At 37.4% G+C, this 20,566-nt stretch overlaps 1 protein-coding gene across 2 annotated transcripts in view; it reads right to left on the bottom strand.

Moving 5' to 3' along the window:
* Lim1 (LIM homeobox 1) overlaps positions 1 to 20,566 on the bottom strand; it is a 539,144-nt gene that overhangs the window by 246,123 nt on the left and 272,455 nt on the right. For both annotated transcript variants that reach the window (XM_069828032.1, XM_069828033.1), the window contains exon 3: positions 2,382 to 2,587. In XM_069828032.1, coding sequence (XP_069684133.1) covers positions 2,382 to 2,587 — 206 coding nt within the window. The remainder of the gene's footprint in view (positions 1 to 2,381; positions 2,588 to 20,566) is intronic.

Here is a 20,566-nt window from a genome sequence, read left to right on the forward strand (position 1 = left end):
AGAAGTGGCTTACCCTTCTGTGATGGCACTAACTGAGGATTTCGTTCCGTCTTTAAAAAATTCAGTTCTGATTAGTTCTGCGTTTGAAAATTTTTACATAGGTTACTATAACTACCATGAACAATGGCTATAGTTTACATTACAGAGCTATGGACATTTTGACTCTGGACATCAGAGTGAAGTGGACATTATACTACTATGGACATTTTGACTCTGGACATCAGAGTGAAGTGGACATTATAGAACTATGGACATTTTGACTCTGGACAATTTAACAAGGACATTTTCAACGTGGACATCTATAGGATATGCCGAAAGAAAACAGGTCTCAGTATTTGAAGCTGCAGTTGTTTGTTGAAGAGTTCGGTCCTTGACAGTTTTCTGCGGACAATTCTATCGAGAGAAGAATACTTTTGTTATGCCCATAAGTCTAGACTAGACGGCATTTCGGAAGGCGGTCAGCTGCTATATGCACCATAACATTTCTGGTATGTGACGTCAAAAGTTTGTACATTAGAACCAATCGGAATCAGTCTATAACAAATACTTCCTGAGTTAGTTTGTTCACGTGTGAGTGTTTCAATACATTGAATAAGTAAAACTAACATTTGCTGTGTATGTGTAAGATAAATAAATGGAAGAAGAGACTGTAAAAAGACAAGTATTGCACAGGCAGGCACGGGAAATAGTGTTTAAGGCGTATAATTATTTTAAAAACGTTAACGAGCAGAACGCTGCCGGCCATCTTGATGCTGACTGCAACGTTGCCAACGTGCAAGAAACGACTGCAGAAGCATGTGGTGTGGGATTGAGAACCGTGCAAAGAATATTGTTAGTGAAGGAAAGAGGGTTTGTTTGGTGTCATGCTTACAGTAATCAACGGCTAAGGTCATTATTATCTTTTGATAATTTAAATTCTCTCCTGCGCTATTTGTATTGCACGTGCGTGAAGTACGATGTGGCAATGTTGTACACTGCCTTGCTCTCTCATCTGTCTCTCTCGACGCAAATGCTAGCGGAATACCGCCTTCCGAATTGCCGTCGACTCTAGTTTCCTTAATTTTATGTTGTTTTTTTTTTTTATTGTTCTGTAATTTTAAGAATTTATATTGGATATTGTGTTGCGATCGGTAGGCATCATATTTTAAATTCGTCCCTGCTACATCATCCTTGCGGAGAGAAGTTTTTCGCAGTATAAACACTGCCTAATTGAATATCGTACGAGGTTCACATCTTAATCTCTGTTGAAATATATCACTGTTCATTGCAACAAGTGCAACCATGAAGGAGAGGAAAGTAGTGCAAAGTTAGATAACATACATTTTCTATGTGTGGTTAACTCTATAAATTCGTTGTACTGTCTTCCTCCGACGAGTTTAGCGCTGGGACCTGAGGAATTCTTGCCATCGGTGCGGGGGGGTTTCAAGTACATTCTTTTGTTGGTACAGCCAAGCCGAGCCGAGCGGAGTGGGAAGTATTAATCGTCCAAAAATATGCAGTCTTCAGTTTTTAGTAGTGTGTGAATATTTCATATACATATTGTTTACCTATGCCTATAGGGATTTGTTATTAATATATTAAATATATTGTTGCAATTTTTGCTCAAACATCTCCCTGATGTTAGCTATGTTAATATTATATGAATTACTCATATTAAATATTTCATGTTTTTTGGTTTTATTCTATTGGAATTTTAGAATATGTGTGATTGGTATCGTGAAAAACAGATTCCTATAATGTCATGCGAAAATCATTTGTTGGTTGGTGATATCTTTTCATTTATATTATTGTAGTTTTATTATGATTTTTCTTTTTATTTATTTTATTGTATTTGTATTTCTGGTGGTGTGATGGCCAGAATAAATAAATAAATAAATAAATTTTCTACAATACTTTCCTTCTCTGAACACGTAAGTACGAATGATTGTATCTATATCTCGCCAAAAATACGTTAGAAAACTAATAGGCATACTGCTCTCGTAAATTGGGCGAATGTTTTCAGTATGATTGTACTTCCTTCCTGACGTTGTCACTGTTCTCTCCCACTCCAGTACCGCGCTAGACTAGTCGGAACCGCATTCCTCTCAGCCCTAAACTCCTCAGAGGATGACAGTAAATATGTGTATTACAACGCTGTAACACACTGAGTTGTGTATATTGTAAATAAACGTGGTAACTTAGTGTGAACTATAAGCAATAGGTGGTTTAATATTTTAAAGCGCATTCACGGAACACTAAAATATGTACCACCAAGTTTAGTGATGGTTCTGGCTGTATGAGGACAGTACACTGCACTGCCCTATGGTCGTACCTGTAGTATGGCCGATGATGCGGTTTATATACCCCAAATGCGCTCTGTAGTAATAAGATGGCCGACTTACCTTGGTGCGTCTTGCCGGAGATGTAGTCCTCTTTGCAGATGAACTTGTTGTCGTCCAGCACGTACAGCTCCTCTCCCGTACTCAGCTGCTTGCGGCACACCATGCACGTGAAGCAGTTGAGGTGGAACACTTTGTCCCGCGCTTTGCGCACCAGGTCGCTCGGCGAGATACCCTGAGAACAGCCTCCACACTTGGTGCCGTACCGCCTGCAACACAGACAGGAGCAATTTATATAACCAGAGATCATATTTTTTGGTAATAGCGTTACGCGTGAAATTTCCCACAATTACTTTCTTTGATACATATATCTTTGTTATTGTTGTCGTTTAGTCAACTGCGCGAAGACAGGTCTGAACCTCACAAGTGATACCAATAAGGCACCACTCATGAGGCAACTAGGCCAGGAGATAATGGGGTAGGGTGGCCAGTTCCTTTCCTCCTCCATTGCATACATCGCCGATCAGGGACGTCGCTAGGGGGGTGCGAAAGGGTGCGCAAGCACCCCATAAAAAATCGGAGCACCCCTTTCCGCACCCCAAAGGGCAATTTATTTAAAAAAATACTAGGCGTAAGTTATTTTGAAGAACAAAAACAAACAATTTCTTGGATGTGAAAAAACTACGTCCCTTAATATATCGTTATGGATATGCTGACCAATAATAATTAATACGTACTTACTTACTGGCTTTTAAGGAACCCGGAGGTTCATTTCCGCCCTCACATAAGCCCGCCATTGGTCCCTATCCTGAGCAAGATTAATCCAGTCCCTACCATCATATCCCACCTCCCTTAAATCCATTTTAATATTATCTTCCCATCTACGTCTCGGCCTCCCCAAAGGTCTTTTCCCCTCTGGCCTCCCAACTAACACTCTATATGCATTTCTGGATTCGCCCATACGTGCTACATGCCCAGCCCATCTCAAACGTCTGGATTTAATGTTCCTAATTATGTCAGGTGAAGAATACAATGCGTGTAGCTCTGCGTTGTGTAACTTTCTCCATTCTCGTGTAGCTTCATCCCTCTTAGCCCCAAATATTTTCCTAAGCACCTTATTCTCAAAAACTCTCAATCTCTGACCAATAATAATAATAATAATAATAATAATAATAATAATAATAATAATAATAATAATAATAATACATAGTAATATTAATAGACAGATGTATAGTATGCGCGCAAATGCATGACAGAACATTTTGGATTTTTTATGTACCACATTTTTACAACTCACACCCCATCCGCACCCCCTTGCCCTGATCCTGGCAACGTCATTGTCGCCGATTATAGCTCCCGCAAGGAAGTATTATCGAAAACCAATGGTGGCGTTGCTGTCTGTTTTGACGTGTGTATGTAGCCACGCCAAGGGGGTGAGAGGTGCGAGTCGATGGAAGTACTGTCTCTTCCAAGAAGATGAACAGATGGGGACATCGCCTGTGGGAATAAAGAACGTAGCAAGAGAAAAATTCGAAGTTAATTAAACGCGCAACATATGTTTACGAATAAAATAATACCGTGCGATACAAGACACGTACAGTATTCACATGCAATGGAGCAAACTAAAGTCGTAATGTAACTATCACAACGCAAGACTGATTCTATCGATGTCATTTCTCTTCCGACTGTACTCTTAAATAACATTCAAGCTATCTCGTGACCTTTCCTGTCGCCCGCTCGTCCTTATCGCATTGATTCATTCGTATTCCTTCCGTCGGTATTCCCTGCTTGCGAGACTATAACTATATATTACACTAATCAGACTTCAGATGTATACAAACAATAATGTTCTTCATCTGACACATATCGTCAAGTGAGATGTACTGCCTGATAATTGATGTACATATTAACCAGAAACACAATCAGAGGTGCATTTATCTTTCTGGATACCTAAAATATCATGCTTAAGGGGAGGAGATGAGTGAAATTTCTAATCAGTGTTGCCAATACATAAATTATATCCCCGTCAATCTAACACCTAGAAATCCGTCAGAATCCGTCAAAATAAAAATATATCCACATGATATATCTATATACAAATAAAAAGCAAATTTTAACTCTATTTACCAATTTTGATTAAAATAATAATTCGTCAATCTTTGGCTTGATTACGAGGGAATCTGAAACAGAGATTCTTCAACATGGTAGGCCTACGGCACAGGCAGGGCTGTTCAAAGAAAAAGTAAAATCCCCCAAAAATTAAACAATTAAAATGACAGCAGCTAACGGAAGTCAAAAGACGACGTAAATCGTAAATTCCGCCAGAAATTCAGTCACCCATCAAAACCATTCTTTTCTCGTCCGCTACGTTGAAATTCCGTCCGTTTTGACGGAATTTCCGTCCAGTTGGCAACACTGGTGAGCTTGTGTTGCCACTGCAGCCGAGAATTGTAGCACCTCCTAACGACAAGTCACGTCAGCAATATTCCAATCACAGTTGTCAGCTTTATCGCCCACAGACTGCTGCATACGTAAGACACTCGCACTTAACGTTCCCATTACTTATTTCACATGCCAAAAACGGTGACGAGGCCTGTAATAATAATAATCGTTGGTTGGTCATGCGGATTCAGCTGTTTGCAATAACTCCAATGAATAGGATAACCCTTTTACTTAATTTTTTGTTCATCTGAAGATAAAGACAAACCCAATCTTAGAAACGTCATTAATTTCTGTAGTCAAGAAAACAATGGAAACGTCTATCACTCGTGTCCAGTGTGTTAAAAATCGAATTCTTAAGACATGTATTTCTGTGAAAATCTCGAGGCCAGGTTTTTGCAGCATCCCAGACTTTCTGTTTATACTTTATATAATTATAAAGTAAAAATTAATGGACATGTGAGCTTTTACTTGAAAATATTTGCTTTTTACTGGACCACATAAAACTAATTTATCATGTTAGTTTTGAGAAACATTTCACTCTCTAAGTCTCGGACGTAAAGTATTTTCCACGAAGTCATCTCATCCGTAACAATAATTCAAGACGAAAGGCTGGTTAATCATGGAGATTTATTAGTACATAAATATCGGGGGTCGTAGTGCCGCGTCTAAGAAGCAGCGCGGTCTGCGCATCTGTCCGGCACTTGCGCCTACTTTGCAGCGCAGGCAGGTATGTTATCGACGCGTCCCGACGCTGCGGTACAGACGACGACAGTGATATATATCAACCACCCCTCCCCCAAGCAAAACTTCCAATTCACTTTGGAATGTCTTCATCCGACGCTAGCAACTACAACTCGAGCCGTCCCTTGGGAGAAAGAGTGGCTTAGGTGGGCACATCTCAATGAAATTCCTACTTCGAGTTCATTTGTGTGATATATTCAAAAGATGCACTGATCCACAGTATTCTTTTTCATGTTGTTTTTTATTTGGTTATTTAACGACGTTGTATCACATATCTTGATTACACAAATTTTAACACTATGTATAATATCACTTTGGAAAACGTATTATGTGTCTTTCATGTGTTAAATTTTATGTTACCTTGTTAACATGTTTCGGCCTGCTATTGGCCATCATCAGAACTGGTTGTTGCTGATCTTGGCGCCTTTTGTTTTGTTTCCTGTGAGGGTGTGTTTGTGTAATGTAATGTGGAATCAAAGAGTGTGTGTGAGTTCTGAAATTGAGTTATATGTTGAGAATTTAATTTGGAAACAAAAACACATCCAAATGAAATTCTCAACACACAATTCAATTTCAGAACACACACACTCTTTGACTCCACATTACACTACACAAACACACCCTCTGTATAATATCACTTTGGAAAACGTATTATGTGTCTTTCATGTGTTAAATTTTATGTTACCTTGTTAACATGTTTCGGCCTGCTATTGGCCATCATCAGAACTGGTTGTTGCTGATCTTGGCGCCTTTTGTTTTGTTTCCTGTGAGGGTGTGTTTGTGTAGTGTAATGTGGAATCAAAGAGTGTGTTTGTGTTCTGAAATTGAGTTATATGTTGAGAATTTAATTTGGAAACAAAAACACATCCAAATGAAATTCTCAACACACAATTCAATTTCAGAACACACACACTCTTTGACTCCACATTACACTACACAAACACACCCCCATAGGAAACAAAAGGCGCCAAGACCAGCAAAAACCAGTTCTGATGATGGCCAAAAGCAGGCCGAAACATATTAACAAGGTAACATACAATTTAACACGTGAAAGACACATAGGCCTAATACGTTTTCCGACGTTGTATCAGCTACTAGGTTATTTAGCGTCGATGAAATTGGTGATAGATGGTATTTGCGAGATGAGATCGGAGCATTCGCCATAGGATTACCTGACATTCGCCTTACAATTGGAGCAAACATAGGAAAAAACCGAACCAGTAAATCAGCCCAAGAGAGAATCGAACCAACATCCAAACGCAGCTCTGGATGAGCAGAAAAATGTGCCTATCACGCCAGCTACGCTCGTGATTTCATATCGTTGAAAATGTAATATTATTATACGGGGTGTTTCCGGGCTGGTGTTACAAGCTTTCAGGGATGATGGGGAAGGGCAAATGTATTAGAATGCTGCATTGGAGTTAAATCGCTCTCTTGAACTCGGTCGAATGTCGCATCCTCGAGTGAGATATCGGTCGTGATACGCTCGTAATAAATAGAAACACAGTACAAGGTCATCTCACCGACATGTCTTATCTTGTATGGAAGGCGACAGATAATATACACATATATTTTGCTCACACGGTAAAAATAAGGCTTTGTTTTCTGCGTTTATGACAAACGTTTAGTGGAACGATCAAATGGAACGTATCAAAACAGAAACATGAAGTTATAAATAAAATAGTGTGAAAAACTTCGATATACAGTTATTGCTAATTAAAAATTATTCAGTATTTGATTTACAACATATATAATATGATCGGTCCATACATAGTGTTCCACCTATATACTGCGACAATGTAGAAACGTTTTACAAAATATTATTGATATAGCTGTAGATTAATAACAATATTAGTACAGAGATAACGTCACAGAAAATATAATAAAACGAATAACCATGCTGCACAACTGTTACAGACGCAAAGATTGATACACTAATTGTTAGAGGTTATTATTATTACTAGAAAACTTGATACAGTTCTTGCATTATCGTGATTGTGTTCTCCGTTTATAATAATTACATTTACATCCAATAACATATATCAGATGTGGCAAAAACAAAATCACTCCTGTGTGGAAAAAAATAAATAAATTACCTACAACAATTATATTACATTTTAAAGCAAGTTTTGTAGTTGTACTACGGAGAGGTTAGTTAAACACTGCAAAGTTTTGAAATGATAAACATCTATGATGTTACTACACAGTTCATTACTGTAACAAGAACGAATGTCTAACGCTCGGCTTATACCGTTCGAGGATTTATCGCTCGCGACAATTTTACCCATCATGCATGTACGCTACCTATCGGATTATGCTATGAACTAGTCGGCGCTCGAGCGAAAACGTCCGATGCAGGCCTCTGAAATGTATCAATTTGAGATAAGGAACCCTGGTCCGGAAATGACTGAGTCGAAAGTTACAAGCAAAAATAGTTCATAATGCATGTATACGATATATTTGCAACGTCCGTCGATCTCATCTTCACTAAATATGCTGTCCTGGATCCGTCACAAAGAGCGAAGAACTATTCACTCTCTCACGTTACTCTTCAATATTCTTCACAACTCTAACCCTAGCTATTTAATTCCTCGTTTTCAACATTTGTCCTCATATCACGCAATAGATACTCGCTCACAACACCATATCATACTCTTCATTCTTAAAGACAGAACAACCTCCTATTCTTTATCTTTCACAGTCTCTGTAGCTCATCTCTGGACTCTCTACCACAACATGTCAGAGACTGTTGAACATTATCTAGTTTCAAAAACAAACTAAAATTGCACTCTTCCAATTCAGATTCCCTTCAGTTATAAGCTCTTTTCTCTGCGACAGTTGTAAATAATATATTTTTCTTCCTTTCCGTTCAACAGCACGGAACTCTCTTGACCACCAGATGAATTTATTATCATAGCCTTTTTATTGTGGCGTTTATTTAAATTTAGATTCTTTTATTATATTACATTGCATTTGTTGCATTCCCCCTTACGTTTTCTCTGTCAACTATATTTTGTACTAATTGAGTTGCTTACGGTATATTCCAGTCTTTAGATCTGTATTTTCTCTATTAGCCTATGGTATTATTTTCATTTTGTACATTGTCAGCTCTTGTTATGTTATCATTTTCTGCAATATGTTAGTATTTTGTTCTTTCACTTTTTGTTAAATTTCATTGCTTGTGTACTTTGTAACCTGGTAGAGTGTAAGAGAAGGCCCCCTATGGCGTTAACTCTGCCGGTATAAATAAATAAATATTATCTATTTATTTCAAAATATTGCATCCGTAACAAATATCTATGCCCTTGGCGAGATGCGAACTCGCCAAGTAGCTTTCACGCGACGTTGAAACCATAGCAGAGTCCAACAATATTAATTTTTAAAATTATTTTTATGCCATCCTAGTATTATAAACAGGTTGTTACTACATCAAAAATCGTGGTGCATAATTCGCTTATTATGGCACGCGTGCTGATAAAAGCAATGACGTATTATCTATGACGTAATACCGGAACGCTTGCTGCCTTGGTTATTATTCTTACGCGCCACGTAACAAGAAATGAAATGCAGGACAGAAGGTAACGTATCATTTATTTCCAATCTTTAACAATTTGGATCACTTTTGTAATATGACATAAAATAGTTCTGTGATCCAGAGAAACTATATTAACAAAATAAAGAAACATTTGTAACATAACCTGCAAGGCCATCCATTACTCCTTACTCAATGTCAAGGCCAGGCGCAACTGATCGATACGAACATATGAAGACAATTTGTCAGCTATGGCAACGCTAGGGATCCCGAATTGAATATTTATTTCATCATTTATTTCCTACAATTTATAATGCTAAGATGCCATAAAGTGTTGTATCCAACTCGTGGATAATACTATTACTCACTATCATTCGTCCGACAAACTTTCACTCATGCCATAATCATCAACTCTAGGTTAGTTAGCGTCGATGGGATTGGTGATAGCTAGGGCTCTGAAGTTGAAGACCTATAAATTGCCTAAGAAGACCTTTAAAAAGACCTAAAGATATCATAAAAAGGGCCTGAAGACTGGAAAAAAAAAAGACGTAAAAAGGTGATCTGAATTCATTAATAATTTCAGTTTCAATTATATATTTAATGAATATTTATTTATTTGTCTAATGGCCAGTACATGATATTTACTATCATTGACTGAGGGAAAAACAAGAAAGTGGTGAACAAAACTACGGATTAAGTAATTAAAAACATTCGGGCTCTGGCTTCCCAGTAGCGGTCGACTTCTTTGGAGGATTTCAGAGCAGGGCATTTTGCAAGATGTTGTCTATCCATGTCTTCCTGTTGATGGTACAAAATGCAGGTTGCTGATGGAAGGATGCCAAGACGATTGAGGTGTTTACCCAGGATGTCATGTTCAGTGTTAAGACCAAAAGCTTGCAACTGCTAGTCTTCTGGGTTCAGGAAGTATATCCTTCAGTAATTTCCTACGTTGTTGCGAAATGTTTATGTCCAATTCTTCTTGGTGATTATTTTTTTGTAGTTGCTTGATATATTGTTTTACTGAGCTAAATGACAAAGGTTTCCGTGGGTTTATTTAATGAATATAATGTTTCAAAAATACAAAATTATGGTGGTATGCAACATACAGTGCGAAAAACACTATATGAATGAAATGCTTCTCGTTTCAGACATTATATATTTTTTAGATTAACATAATTTGAAAAAGAAATTCCGTGTTTGTTAGAAAAAGTACTTGGAGAAATTAAAATGAACGATTTTTGTCACCTAGAATGAATTCAGCGTACTCGCGATGGACATCCTGGAGAAAGAAATCGAAATTAGTATAATTAGAATCATATTATTGGCTTAACCACACTAGGGTTACAAAAACTGCACTTCGGAAACGTTACCTCAGTTAGCATTACATTACATCACAATAGTCATCTCCAGTTTCTTAGGTGTAAAGGATCGTCGATTTTCTGACAGCACGTTGCGAAACATCGCGAAACTTCTCTCCACATCAACGGATGTCATTGGTGCATACTTGAAGCAAGTGAGATCTCGTGCTGGATTCTAGATTTGTAAAAATGGCAGTAAAAATGTAGTCGAAAGAAGCTTAAGTTGCAAAAAAGAAAACCATTAAGACCTGAAAAAAAGGCTAAAGAAGGTGCAATAAGCCAAAAAAGCCGAAAAAGGCATAAAAGGACAAATAAAACCCACCATTTTCTAGCCTACAATGACCCAAAATAATAGTAATATGCGTTACAAGAGCGGTATGTTGAAGTTTTCATGTTCGAGGAAAAGTTTGAAAAAGCGAAACGCAGAAAAGACAGACGTATATCACGGCCTGCTGGAGTATAGTAAACACAGAAAACATTTTATAGCAACAATGTTGAAGATAGATATTTTGGTATTCCAAAGTTGCCGTCATTAAACAGAAACCAACATGGAGATTTCATTGCAACTAATTAGAAATTCCTCTTTCAGGTATGTAATAAACGATCTTCGCACAAAATAATGTACGATACACGAGCGGTATGTTTTCTTTAAATTCTCGGAAATTAGAAAAGCTCAACTACGTTTCGCTTTTTCAATCTTTTCCTCGAATATGAAAAGTCAACATGCCGCTCTTGTAACGCATATTACTCTTTCCTCACCTTCTAAGCCCTAGTGATAGCGAATCGTATTTGGCTAGGTGAGGCCGAGAATTCGCCATAGATTACCTGGCATTCGCCTTACGGTTGGGAGAAACCTCGGGGGGGGGGGGACCCAACCAGGGAAACAACCCAAACGGGAATCAAACCCACGCCCGAGAGCAACTCCGGATCGACAGGCAAGCGCCTCAGTCGACTGAGCTAAGCCGGTAGTTAATACATGTTCTGAAATTACAATACAGACTATAAATTTCATAACAAATTTTAGTTCAAGATCAAAGAGAAAACCCTTATTTATTTACACACTCTTCTTTTATGAACAGTGATGTAGCAATTGCCTTGTGCGGGCAGGGATTCAAAGCTTTATTTAAACCGACGGTACTGGAACTTGTTTTAACACCGGGGGATTACAATTTATCATAATGTACAACAAACCGAGCGAGAGGGGGGTGTGGGGTGCATACCTGTCCCATTCGCTAACCCTTATAAGGTTCAGATTTTACAACTTCGGGTGACGTGTGTCCTGCAGAGGCCGGTAATCCATGTGTACTTTATTCCCAGAGGTTAAACCGATTATGGGGAAAAGGTGTAAACGATCCGACCGCAGAATAGAACGTAAAAGATACGGAGGTGATTCATTCTTAGTAGAACGCGGCAATGACGACGCCTCTTGTTTTGAATATATACCTCTTACAAGGCGTTCGGTGTTCGGTCCCTGCATAATGTGGTTATGTGGCGTTTAAAGAAACACGAGCTTTTTTAAAACACCGGACTGGGAACAGGACAGCTACGACAGAACTGCCATACATTGGAATGGAGTAGGTATATAATGAAATGTGAATATTATTTCGTATAAATATGTAATAGTAATATACGTTACAAGAGCGGTATGTTGACGTTTTCATGTTCGAGGAAAAGTTTGAAAAGCGAAACGTAGTTGAGCTTTTTTAATTTCCGAGAACATGAAAACAAACATACCGCTCGTGTATCGTACATTATTTTGTGCGAAGATCGTTTATTACATACCTGAAAGACGAATTTCTAATTAGTTGCAATGAAATCTCCATGTTGGTTTCTGTTTAATGACGGCAACTTCGGAAAACCAAAACATCTTTCTTCAACATTGTTGCTATAAAATGTTTTCTGTCTTTACTATACTCCAGCAGGCCGTGATATACGTCTGTCTTTTTTTTTCCCCCCAGTCTATAAATGCGAACTTAAAACAAACGGTAAGGTTATGTAATGATTTATTTTTCATTTTAATATTTTAACAATATTATTTATATAACATATTGTAGTAATAACATCGGCATCTGGAATCTTGTTGATTTTTTCACGGCTTCCTTAATCAGGAATGCAATCAGTTTCGTGGAGTAGTAGACTTTACTTAATGTTTTTAAATATTTAAAAACAATAATTAACATTGCAATTTAGGTGAAATTGCAGTGGTAAGTTTCCAATTTATAATTATTACTATGTTAAACGTCTCTAAAAATAATATCTTAAAAGCCTAAAGCAGTAAAATGAATGTCGCGCTTAAGCGGTAAGAAGAGGGAAATTGTTATGTGTGTTAGGTTGGGAATACTGAATGTGGTATTTCACACTTACCGCGTATTGGTTCTGTGCGGAAAACAAGCAAATACGCACGATCTCGCACAAAGAATATATTTCATAGCAGCTACTAACTGCATAATGAAACTGAAATGGGTTTCACAGAATGTTGTGTATATAAAAACAGGAACGTACTTCATACTATCTTACTTACTTACTTACTGGCTTTTAAGGAACCCGGAGTTTCATTGCCGCCCTTACATAAGCCCGCCATAGGTCCCTATCCCTAGCAAGATTAATCCAGTCTCTATCATCATATCCCACCTCCCTCAAATCCATTTTAATATTATCTTCCCATCTACAGGGACTATCAGGGACTGGAATGCTTTACCTGCAGACTTACTAAAGGCTTTACCAACAACCAAATATGTATTTAAAAATAGGCTTAAGGACTTTACTAATAGACGGTAATTATACACAGTATTTAAAGGGTGTAAATGATATGTTGTTATTGAAGTGTTGTATTAGTGAAGAATTATGTTGTGTCAGTGAAGTGTGTTGTGTAAGTGAAACGTGTTCCTTCAGTGAAGCTTTATAGTTTATAGTGGCAGTGCAAAGTATTTGAACAGTGAAATGTTTTTGAAGTGTTAGTGAAATCAGGATAGAATCAGTGAAATGTGTCGTAGTTCCAGTGCAGTGAGTGAGTTGACAGCGAAATGAGTGTAATGTGGAAAGGTACTTGTGCAGATATGAACATAACATAGTCGTGGGTTTTAATTCGAACTTAGGTTTAAGATACAAATTTGATTTATTTTAAATGTTATTTTAAGTATTCGTGCTTCATTTAATTTAGGATATTCCCTGTTGTTGTTGTTATTATTATTATTATTATTATTATTATTATTAGTATTATTATTAATTGTATTTTTAATTTTAAGTTTATTATTGTCATTATTGAGTGTAATTAGTTACCACTGCCACCGGGTATATACCCATTGCAGTGTGAATACATACATACATACATCTCGGCCTCCCTAAAGGTCTTTTTCCCTCCGGCCTCCCAACTAACACTCTATATACATTTCTGGATTCGCCCATACGTGCTACATGCCCTGCCCATCTCAAACGTCTGAATTTAATGTTCCTAATTATGTCAGGCGAAGAATACAATGCGTTCAGTTCTGTGTTGTGTAACTTTCTCCATTCTCCTGTAACTTCATCCCTCTTAGCCCCAAATATGTTCCTAAGTACCTTATTCTCAAACACCCTTAATCTCTGTTCCTCTCTCAAAGTGAGAGTCTAAGTTTCACAACCATACAGAACAACCGGTAATATAACTGTTTTATAAATTCTAACTTTCAGATTTTTCGACAGCAGACTGGATGATAAAAGCTTCTCAACCGAATAATAACAGGCATTTCCCGTATTTATTCTGTGTTTAATTTCCTCCCGAGTATCATTTATATTTGTTACTGTTGCTCCCAGATATTTGAACTTCTCCACCTCTTCAAAAGATAAATTTCCAATTTTTATATTTCCATTTCGTACAATATTCTTGTCAGGAGAGATAAACTTCATACCATCTACTATTACAAAAATCTAATGGTATTAAAATTATTTTCATAGAAATACATGTACAGTATAATGGAACTGGAATAATTTCATGTAAGGTCGACTACTATGAAATCAGATGGATTTCGTATTACTTAAGGTCGTATATAATGAAATTGGAATAGATTATATATATATATATATATATATATATATATATGTATATATGATTGGAATGACCTACCTGCAGCGGTCTTTGAGGGCTCCCCTTCCTTAAGGAGATTTCAAGAGTAACTTAAAAAGTCGTGTTTAAAGTGTAAATTAAAATTAATGTGACGTGTATTTTTTAAGGTGACATGTATTTACTTAGTCTGACGAGTTACTCCCTTGGATTGGATTGTAAATAAAAATAATTTGTAAGAGGATCTTTGACTAGAAATGTTTAGTTTAGAAGTAGTTCTGTTTATAAGTATGAAGAAGGGTGTAATTGTTTGTCTTATTTGAACTGTTATATCAGTGAGTCAGTGAAGTTATGATTTTACAGTGCAGTGAATAGTTTCGATCAGTGATAATTTATAGTCAAGTGTCAATGAAATGTGTTCTACAGTGTCAGTGAAATGTATTATATAGTGTCAGTGAAATGTGTCATAGGGGCAGTGAGATGAGAGCAAAGTGAAAGATTATTATGAGTATCAATGTGAAACTTATGTAGGGCCTATAGGTACATAGGGGCTATTCCATATGAAATCGATCAGTAAAAAACCTCGCATTTTTTTAATACTCTAATTTTTCCCCATTTTTACAAGGTGCTAAGGACAGTGCATTTTCAAAAATATACTATCGAAAGTCAAACGGTTTTCGTACTATTGAGCGACAAATTTAGCGTATTTTATAAAAACAAGCCTCTTTCAGCGCTCAGAACTCTGGAACCGTTTACTGCAGAACATTGAACGGGAGCTCATTTTGAAGCTGACATTTGGTAGGTTATGTTAAGAAGTAATCATTTTTATTGTATACAGAGAGACATATAATCTGATTTTACTTACTTTGAGGCTTTTTGCCTATTTGTAAAAATGTAAAAAATATTGAGAAAAAACCTTGGAATTATTAAGAGAGATTTGGCATTGTTTGCTTAGTGGCTCGGCAGTAAGTTTCGAGGGTATTATATAAATTATTTTCACACGCCTAGACTTGAACGGCGCAGTACCGCACGCACTGGCCGAGAGCTGAAGATAAGCGAGCGTTGGGCGTCATTTTACTCCTGTGTTTATGAAAACTTGTGATAAAGCTAGCCTAGCTATGCGCTACGAGACGAAACATCCCGTGTTTATCTCCTGGCCTTGCTTGTCTAGGCTAGCTCCCGTCTCACAGTCATCTGGTTACTTCACGCGTGTACTATTTATTTTCTTTATTTGATATTTTCAATACTTTCTTACCAACGGTGCACAGTAAAAAATATGTGTTTATTTATACTTTCAATGCGGAATCTAACCATATATTTTAAAAATATTTTTTCGTGGTCAAAGGCGTCTTAATGAACAAAAATCTAAATTTCTCCATTTCCATAAAAAGTAAGAAAAACTGTTTACATGTCAATATAAACTTTAATTTCTCAGCATCAAAATAAACCATGATTTTGATCATCGGGTGAAAGGGTTTCGGAGCCACAACAGTTTAAAGTTGCTAATTTTATGAAAATACGATAAATTTAAATATTTTTAATTTAAACACTATGAAGTTCTGATGCCTCAAACTTTGCACAAAGCATTGTATGTAGGTTGTAATATAAAATTAGGGTCGCTTATTAATTAGGCCTACGTTATTTTATGTATTATTATTAATTGTAATTATTGTGTATTATTGTATTGTGTATCTAATTGTATTGTGTATTGTAATTTATATTGTGTTTACCACTGCTACCGGGCGCTTGCCCACTTGCAGTGTAAATAAATACATACGTATTTGCAATATTATTATTGAAATCAGTTACTTAAATTTTCCGCAACTGTTGAAAAGGCTTAAGTATCCGTTACTGGGAGATCTTCCCCTATATCTCCTATTAACTGACTTCAATTTACTCATATATTTTTACGATGAAAGAGTAATGGAACGGAGAAAAACTCTCTCCGGCGCCGGGATTTGAACCCGGGTTTTCAGCTCTACGTGCTGATTCTTTATCCACTAAGCCACACCGGATACAACCCCGGCGTCGGACAGAATTGTCTCTGATTGAGTTCCAACTCTTGGGTTCCCTCTAGTGGCCGCCCTCTGCACTACGTCATAGATGTCTATGAACGTAGGACCGAAGTCCACACATGTGCTGAGGCGCTTATTCCGTCGGATCCCGGCCAACTAGTCACTCATAACGAGTGCACCTCAGCACATGTGTCGACTTCGGTCCTACGTTCATAGACATCTATGACGTAGTGCAGAGGGCGGCCACTAGAGGGAACCCAAGAGTTGGAACTCAATCAGAGACAATTCTGTCCGACGCCGGGGTTGTATCCGGTGTGGCTTAGTGGATAAAGCATCAGCACGTAGAGCTGAAAAGCCGGGTTCAAATCCCGGCGCCGGAGAGTTTTTTTCCGTTCCATTACTCTTTCATCGTATGATGACGCAGAATATCTGCATGGAAATATCATATGTACTTCGGTACATTGAAATGATATATCATATATTTTTGCTTTGACTGCCATTGTTTAGATCTTTAAGAGATTTAATGTCTTTTGAGGTCTTGTCTCTCTACTGTTTGCCATTCACCTTTCTAACAAATCTGGTCGCAGACGGTCATGGTCTATTTAGATATACAGACGTAGACAAGATCATGCCGGCATGTTCGGTAAAGAAAGTTATGGAAGCATAATGTAGAATTCGATCCGAGACCACCGGCTTAGAAATCCCTACAGCACGCACATAGGCCTACTTCAAGTTTTCAACTTCAAAGAAACGCCTTATTTCCTTCTTCCACTAAGCCTGTCAAATTATTTAACTGTTTCACTGCAAAGCAAAAGCTAAGGTTTATTTTTACCAGAAAACTCATCTAGATATCTTGTTCTGTCTCTGATGTCCCGGCAACCGGTAGCTATAACTTGTGTCACCTCGTTAGGACTTTTCCTCCCAGTTCATTTCAACATTCGAAATAAATGATGGAAAACTTCATCTTGTAGTCGGGAATCATTCCGCTTACAAATTGATGATAAATCCAACCTCCCTCCACAGGAACATTAACGGGAGCGCCACACACGTAATTACCAGCTATCCAAGGTCTCCGCCCTCCTCCATTCGCTGACCCCGCGCCTTGTGGCACTGGTATGGGTGCAGATTACAGGTATTTGGAAACCAGATTCCCCACAAAGTGTTTGAGGCCTAACAGAACGAATTGAGTGGTTAGTGAGAAAGTGAGTAACATTATTGCGTCTGTCACATCCTTATATTCACTGGACCACGTTGACGACCACGAGCAAATAGATTTAAAAAACTGGTGTCTTTAGTGAAATACTAGGGCATTCGATAAGTAATGGCAACAATGCTGTAAATCAATGCTCCTAACGGTGACCATTGAAATCTTGTACTACGTAATAGAACAGCGATTGTGTTAATAAATTTGCAATACTCGAAGTCTCGAAGTAGCCATATTTTGTAAATACAGTCGCTGTTTCTGATTTGTAGTAAACAATACAGCCATAAAAGTATAAACAAAGGTGTTTCATAAAAATTCAAGTTGCAAGAGAAAAACATGCAACTCAGTGCTTTAGGGCATTACAAGAAGCCTGTGGGAGAGAAGTCCTACCATACTGAACTATTGCAAGTTGGGTGGAAGCGAGGCATTCAAGAGTTGACATCCGAAGAGCTTTAGATTGATCAATGAGAGAGAGAGAGAGAGAGATATCCAGAAATGCTGCTGCAGATGAAATCCGCCGTCTTCCAAGAATTTGACAACGTATTGTTGACATGGGAGAAGATTAAATTTTAAGTAGTCTATGCAATGTCAAAAGTAACCTAAATACGTGTGAAACAGTAACTATCTTGCCATTACTTTTCGAATGCCCTAGTATACTGTATGATCTCATTGTACAAAGCTTTTCAAAAGCACGCATAATTGTAATCAAAATTGAATAAGGTGATTTTGGATTAAAAAAAAACCTCGGACACGTTAAACCTTGGAAGATTTTTTCCACTATTGTTGTTGAGAGTTAAGACGTCATCGAGGATATTTTTAAATTGAAGCCTATAGTTTTTCTAATATCGTCTGAAAGATAATATTTTTTCTATCGCTATGCAATATATCATTTATTTTATATAAACGTACTATGGTTATAGTTGCTATGGTAACAATTTAACCATTGTTGGTAGGCTACATTTTGTTAATCCTTGCGTTATGAAAGCTGTGCTAGAAAGAGTGAGTGAAGAATAATGTTGAAACTAATCAGGAAGAGTAAAAGAAATTGGCTACCGAAGGATGCACTGGAAAGAATGGAGATCAGGAGAAAAGTTTGGGGCAGAAGAAGATATCAGATTATAAACGGTTCGGTGCTAGTTCATACCCAAATGAAGTTTGACCCATGCACGATTGACGCACCGGAGAATGTACCCAAATAAATTAACCCAAGAGAAAATTAGCACGTAGAAAATTCACATATATTATTTAAAAAAAATTGTTGGTAATGCAATAATTTAGAAGGTTTTAAGGTCGATCTTTGGGCCAGTCAATGTAGATAACGAATGGAGAGCCCAGTATAATCATGAATTATATGAACTCTTCAGTGAACCCAATATAACATCTTTTATAAAAATGGGACGCCTGAGGTGGGCTGGTCATATAATGAGATTAGAGGACTCGAGACCAGCCATCAGAGTCCTCCGATATGAACCAGGGGGAAGTAGACGAAGAGGAAGACCAAAGGTCAGATGGGAGGATGGCATCAGGGAGGATGCCAGAACTATTGGAGTTAAAAACTGGATGAGTGTTGCTAGAAATAGGGATGAATGGCGGAAACTCCTATGGACAGCCAGGACCCATGATGGGTTGTCGAGCTAAGGATGATGATGATGCAATAATTTAGGTGGAACAAAGTTTTTAATGGTTTACATATCTTCTGAAAAATTGTAGGCCTATTTTATTGCAGAAACCGAGTCTTGGGCGGATTTCTTCAGATTTGAATGCTGTAACCATTGGCACACAAATATTCAACGACACGTCCTTCGTCTTTGAATCCATCATATCTTTGTGTAATATTTTGCAGCCTTATATTTAAGCATTTATATTTTTCGTTTTTGTGGTTCTTTCACTCTTCGTCCTAGATCCAACTCCTGGATTTGAAGCTGTCCATTTGTTCTTCTACCTCGTTTAGAATTCGCACGTTTACATTCTTTATGTTTCCTCTCATGTCCATAGGTTTAGTCTTATTGGCATTTATCTTCATCCCATACTGTTTACAGCTGTCATTTAGGTCCAGTGGAATGTCCCTTAGTATCGTCTTCTCGTCTGCTAACAACGCCACGTCATCAACAAATCTTATGCACTTTATTGTTTAAAATGAAATAGATATTCATATACACTTACTTATTTCAAAATACAAATGTTACCACGGAAACGAATTGTTAAAAATGTATTTACTATGAAATGAACTAAACTTATCGCAATGGGTGAATTTTCCGTGAATGAGGGTGAGAATGAAAATCGTTGGATGTAATCACTTTGGGCGAATATTCCTGGGTTAATATTCTTGAGCGAATTTTTTTGGGTGAATTAACTTTATTGCTAATTTTCAATGTTAGTACTAGACTGGTCACATTATAAACAACATTAAGATATATGGATTGGAGAATGCTGGGTTTGCAATGAAAGATTGCCGTTGGGTAGAAAACTATGAATGAATGAATATCACTTATTATAATTGTCTTTCAAGGAAAAAAAAAATTAAATTATACTGAAACAAAACATACAAAACAATAAAAATGTTTAAAATTGAATAGCTCCTTATTTACGAGTTAGATTAAGTACCTGTAATAAAATCCTTTATAATTCAGCCCACATTACTTTCACAATTAAGAAAACCTTGAATCATGAACTCAATGCCATGTCCTGTGCGTGGTTTTCCCGTTCTAGAAGGCCTGTAGACACGAAAATGCAACCACTGATCTATATCTCAACTTATTCCAATTTGCGAACCATCTCGTCGCAAACGTGAGGGTGATAAAGGTCTTATCCTCTATTCAATTGAAATTGGAATTGAAGCTTTCAGTAGACATCCATCAATACTATCTTTAAAGGGATCGTAGTACTTTGATCAGCGATAGGAACACGCCCCCTAGCG

This window comes from Periplaneta americana, chromosome 6 (assembly GCF_040183065.1).
Source record: "Periplaneta americana isolate PAMFEO1 chromosome 6, P.americana_PAMFEO1_priV1, whole genome shotgun sequence".
Classification (NCBI taxonomy): Eukaryota; Metazoa; Arthropoda; class Insecta; order Blattodea; family Blattidae; genus Periplaneta; species Periplaneta americana.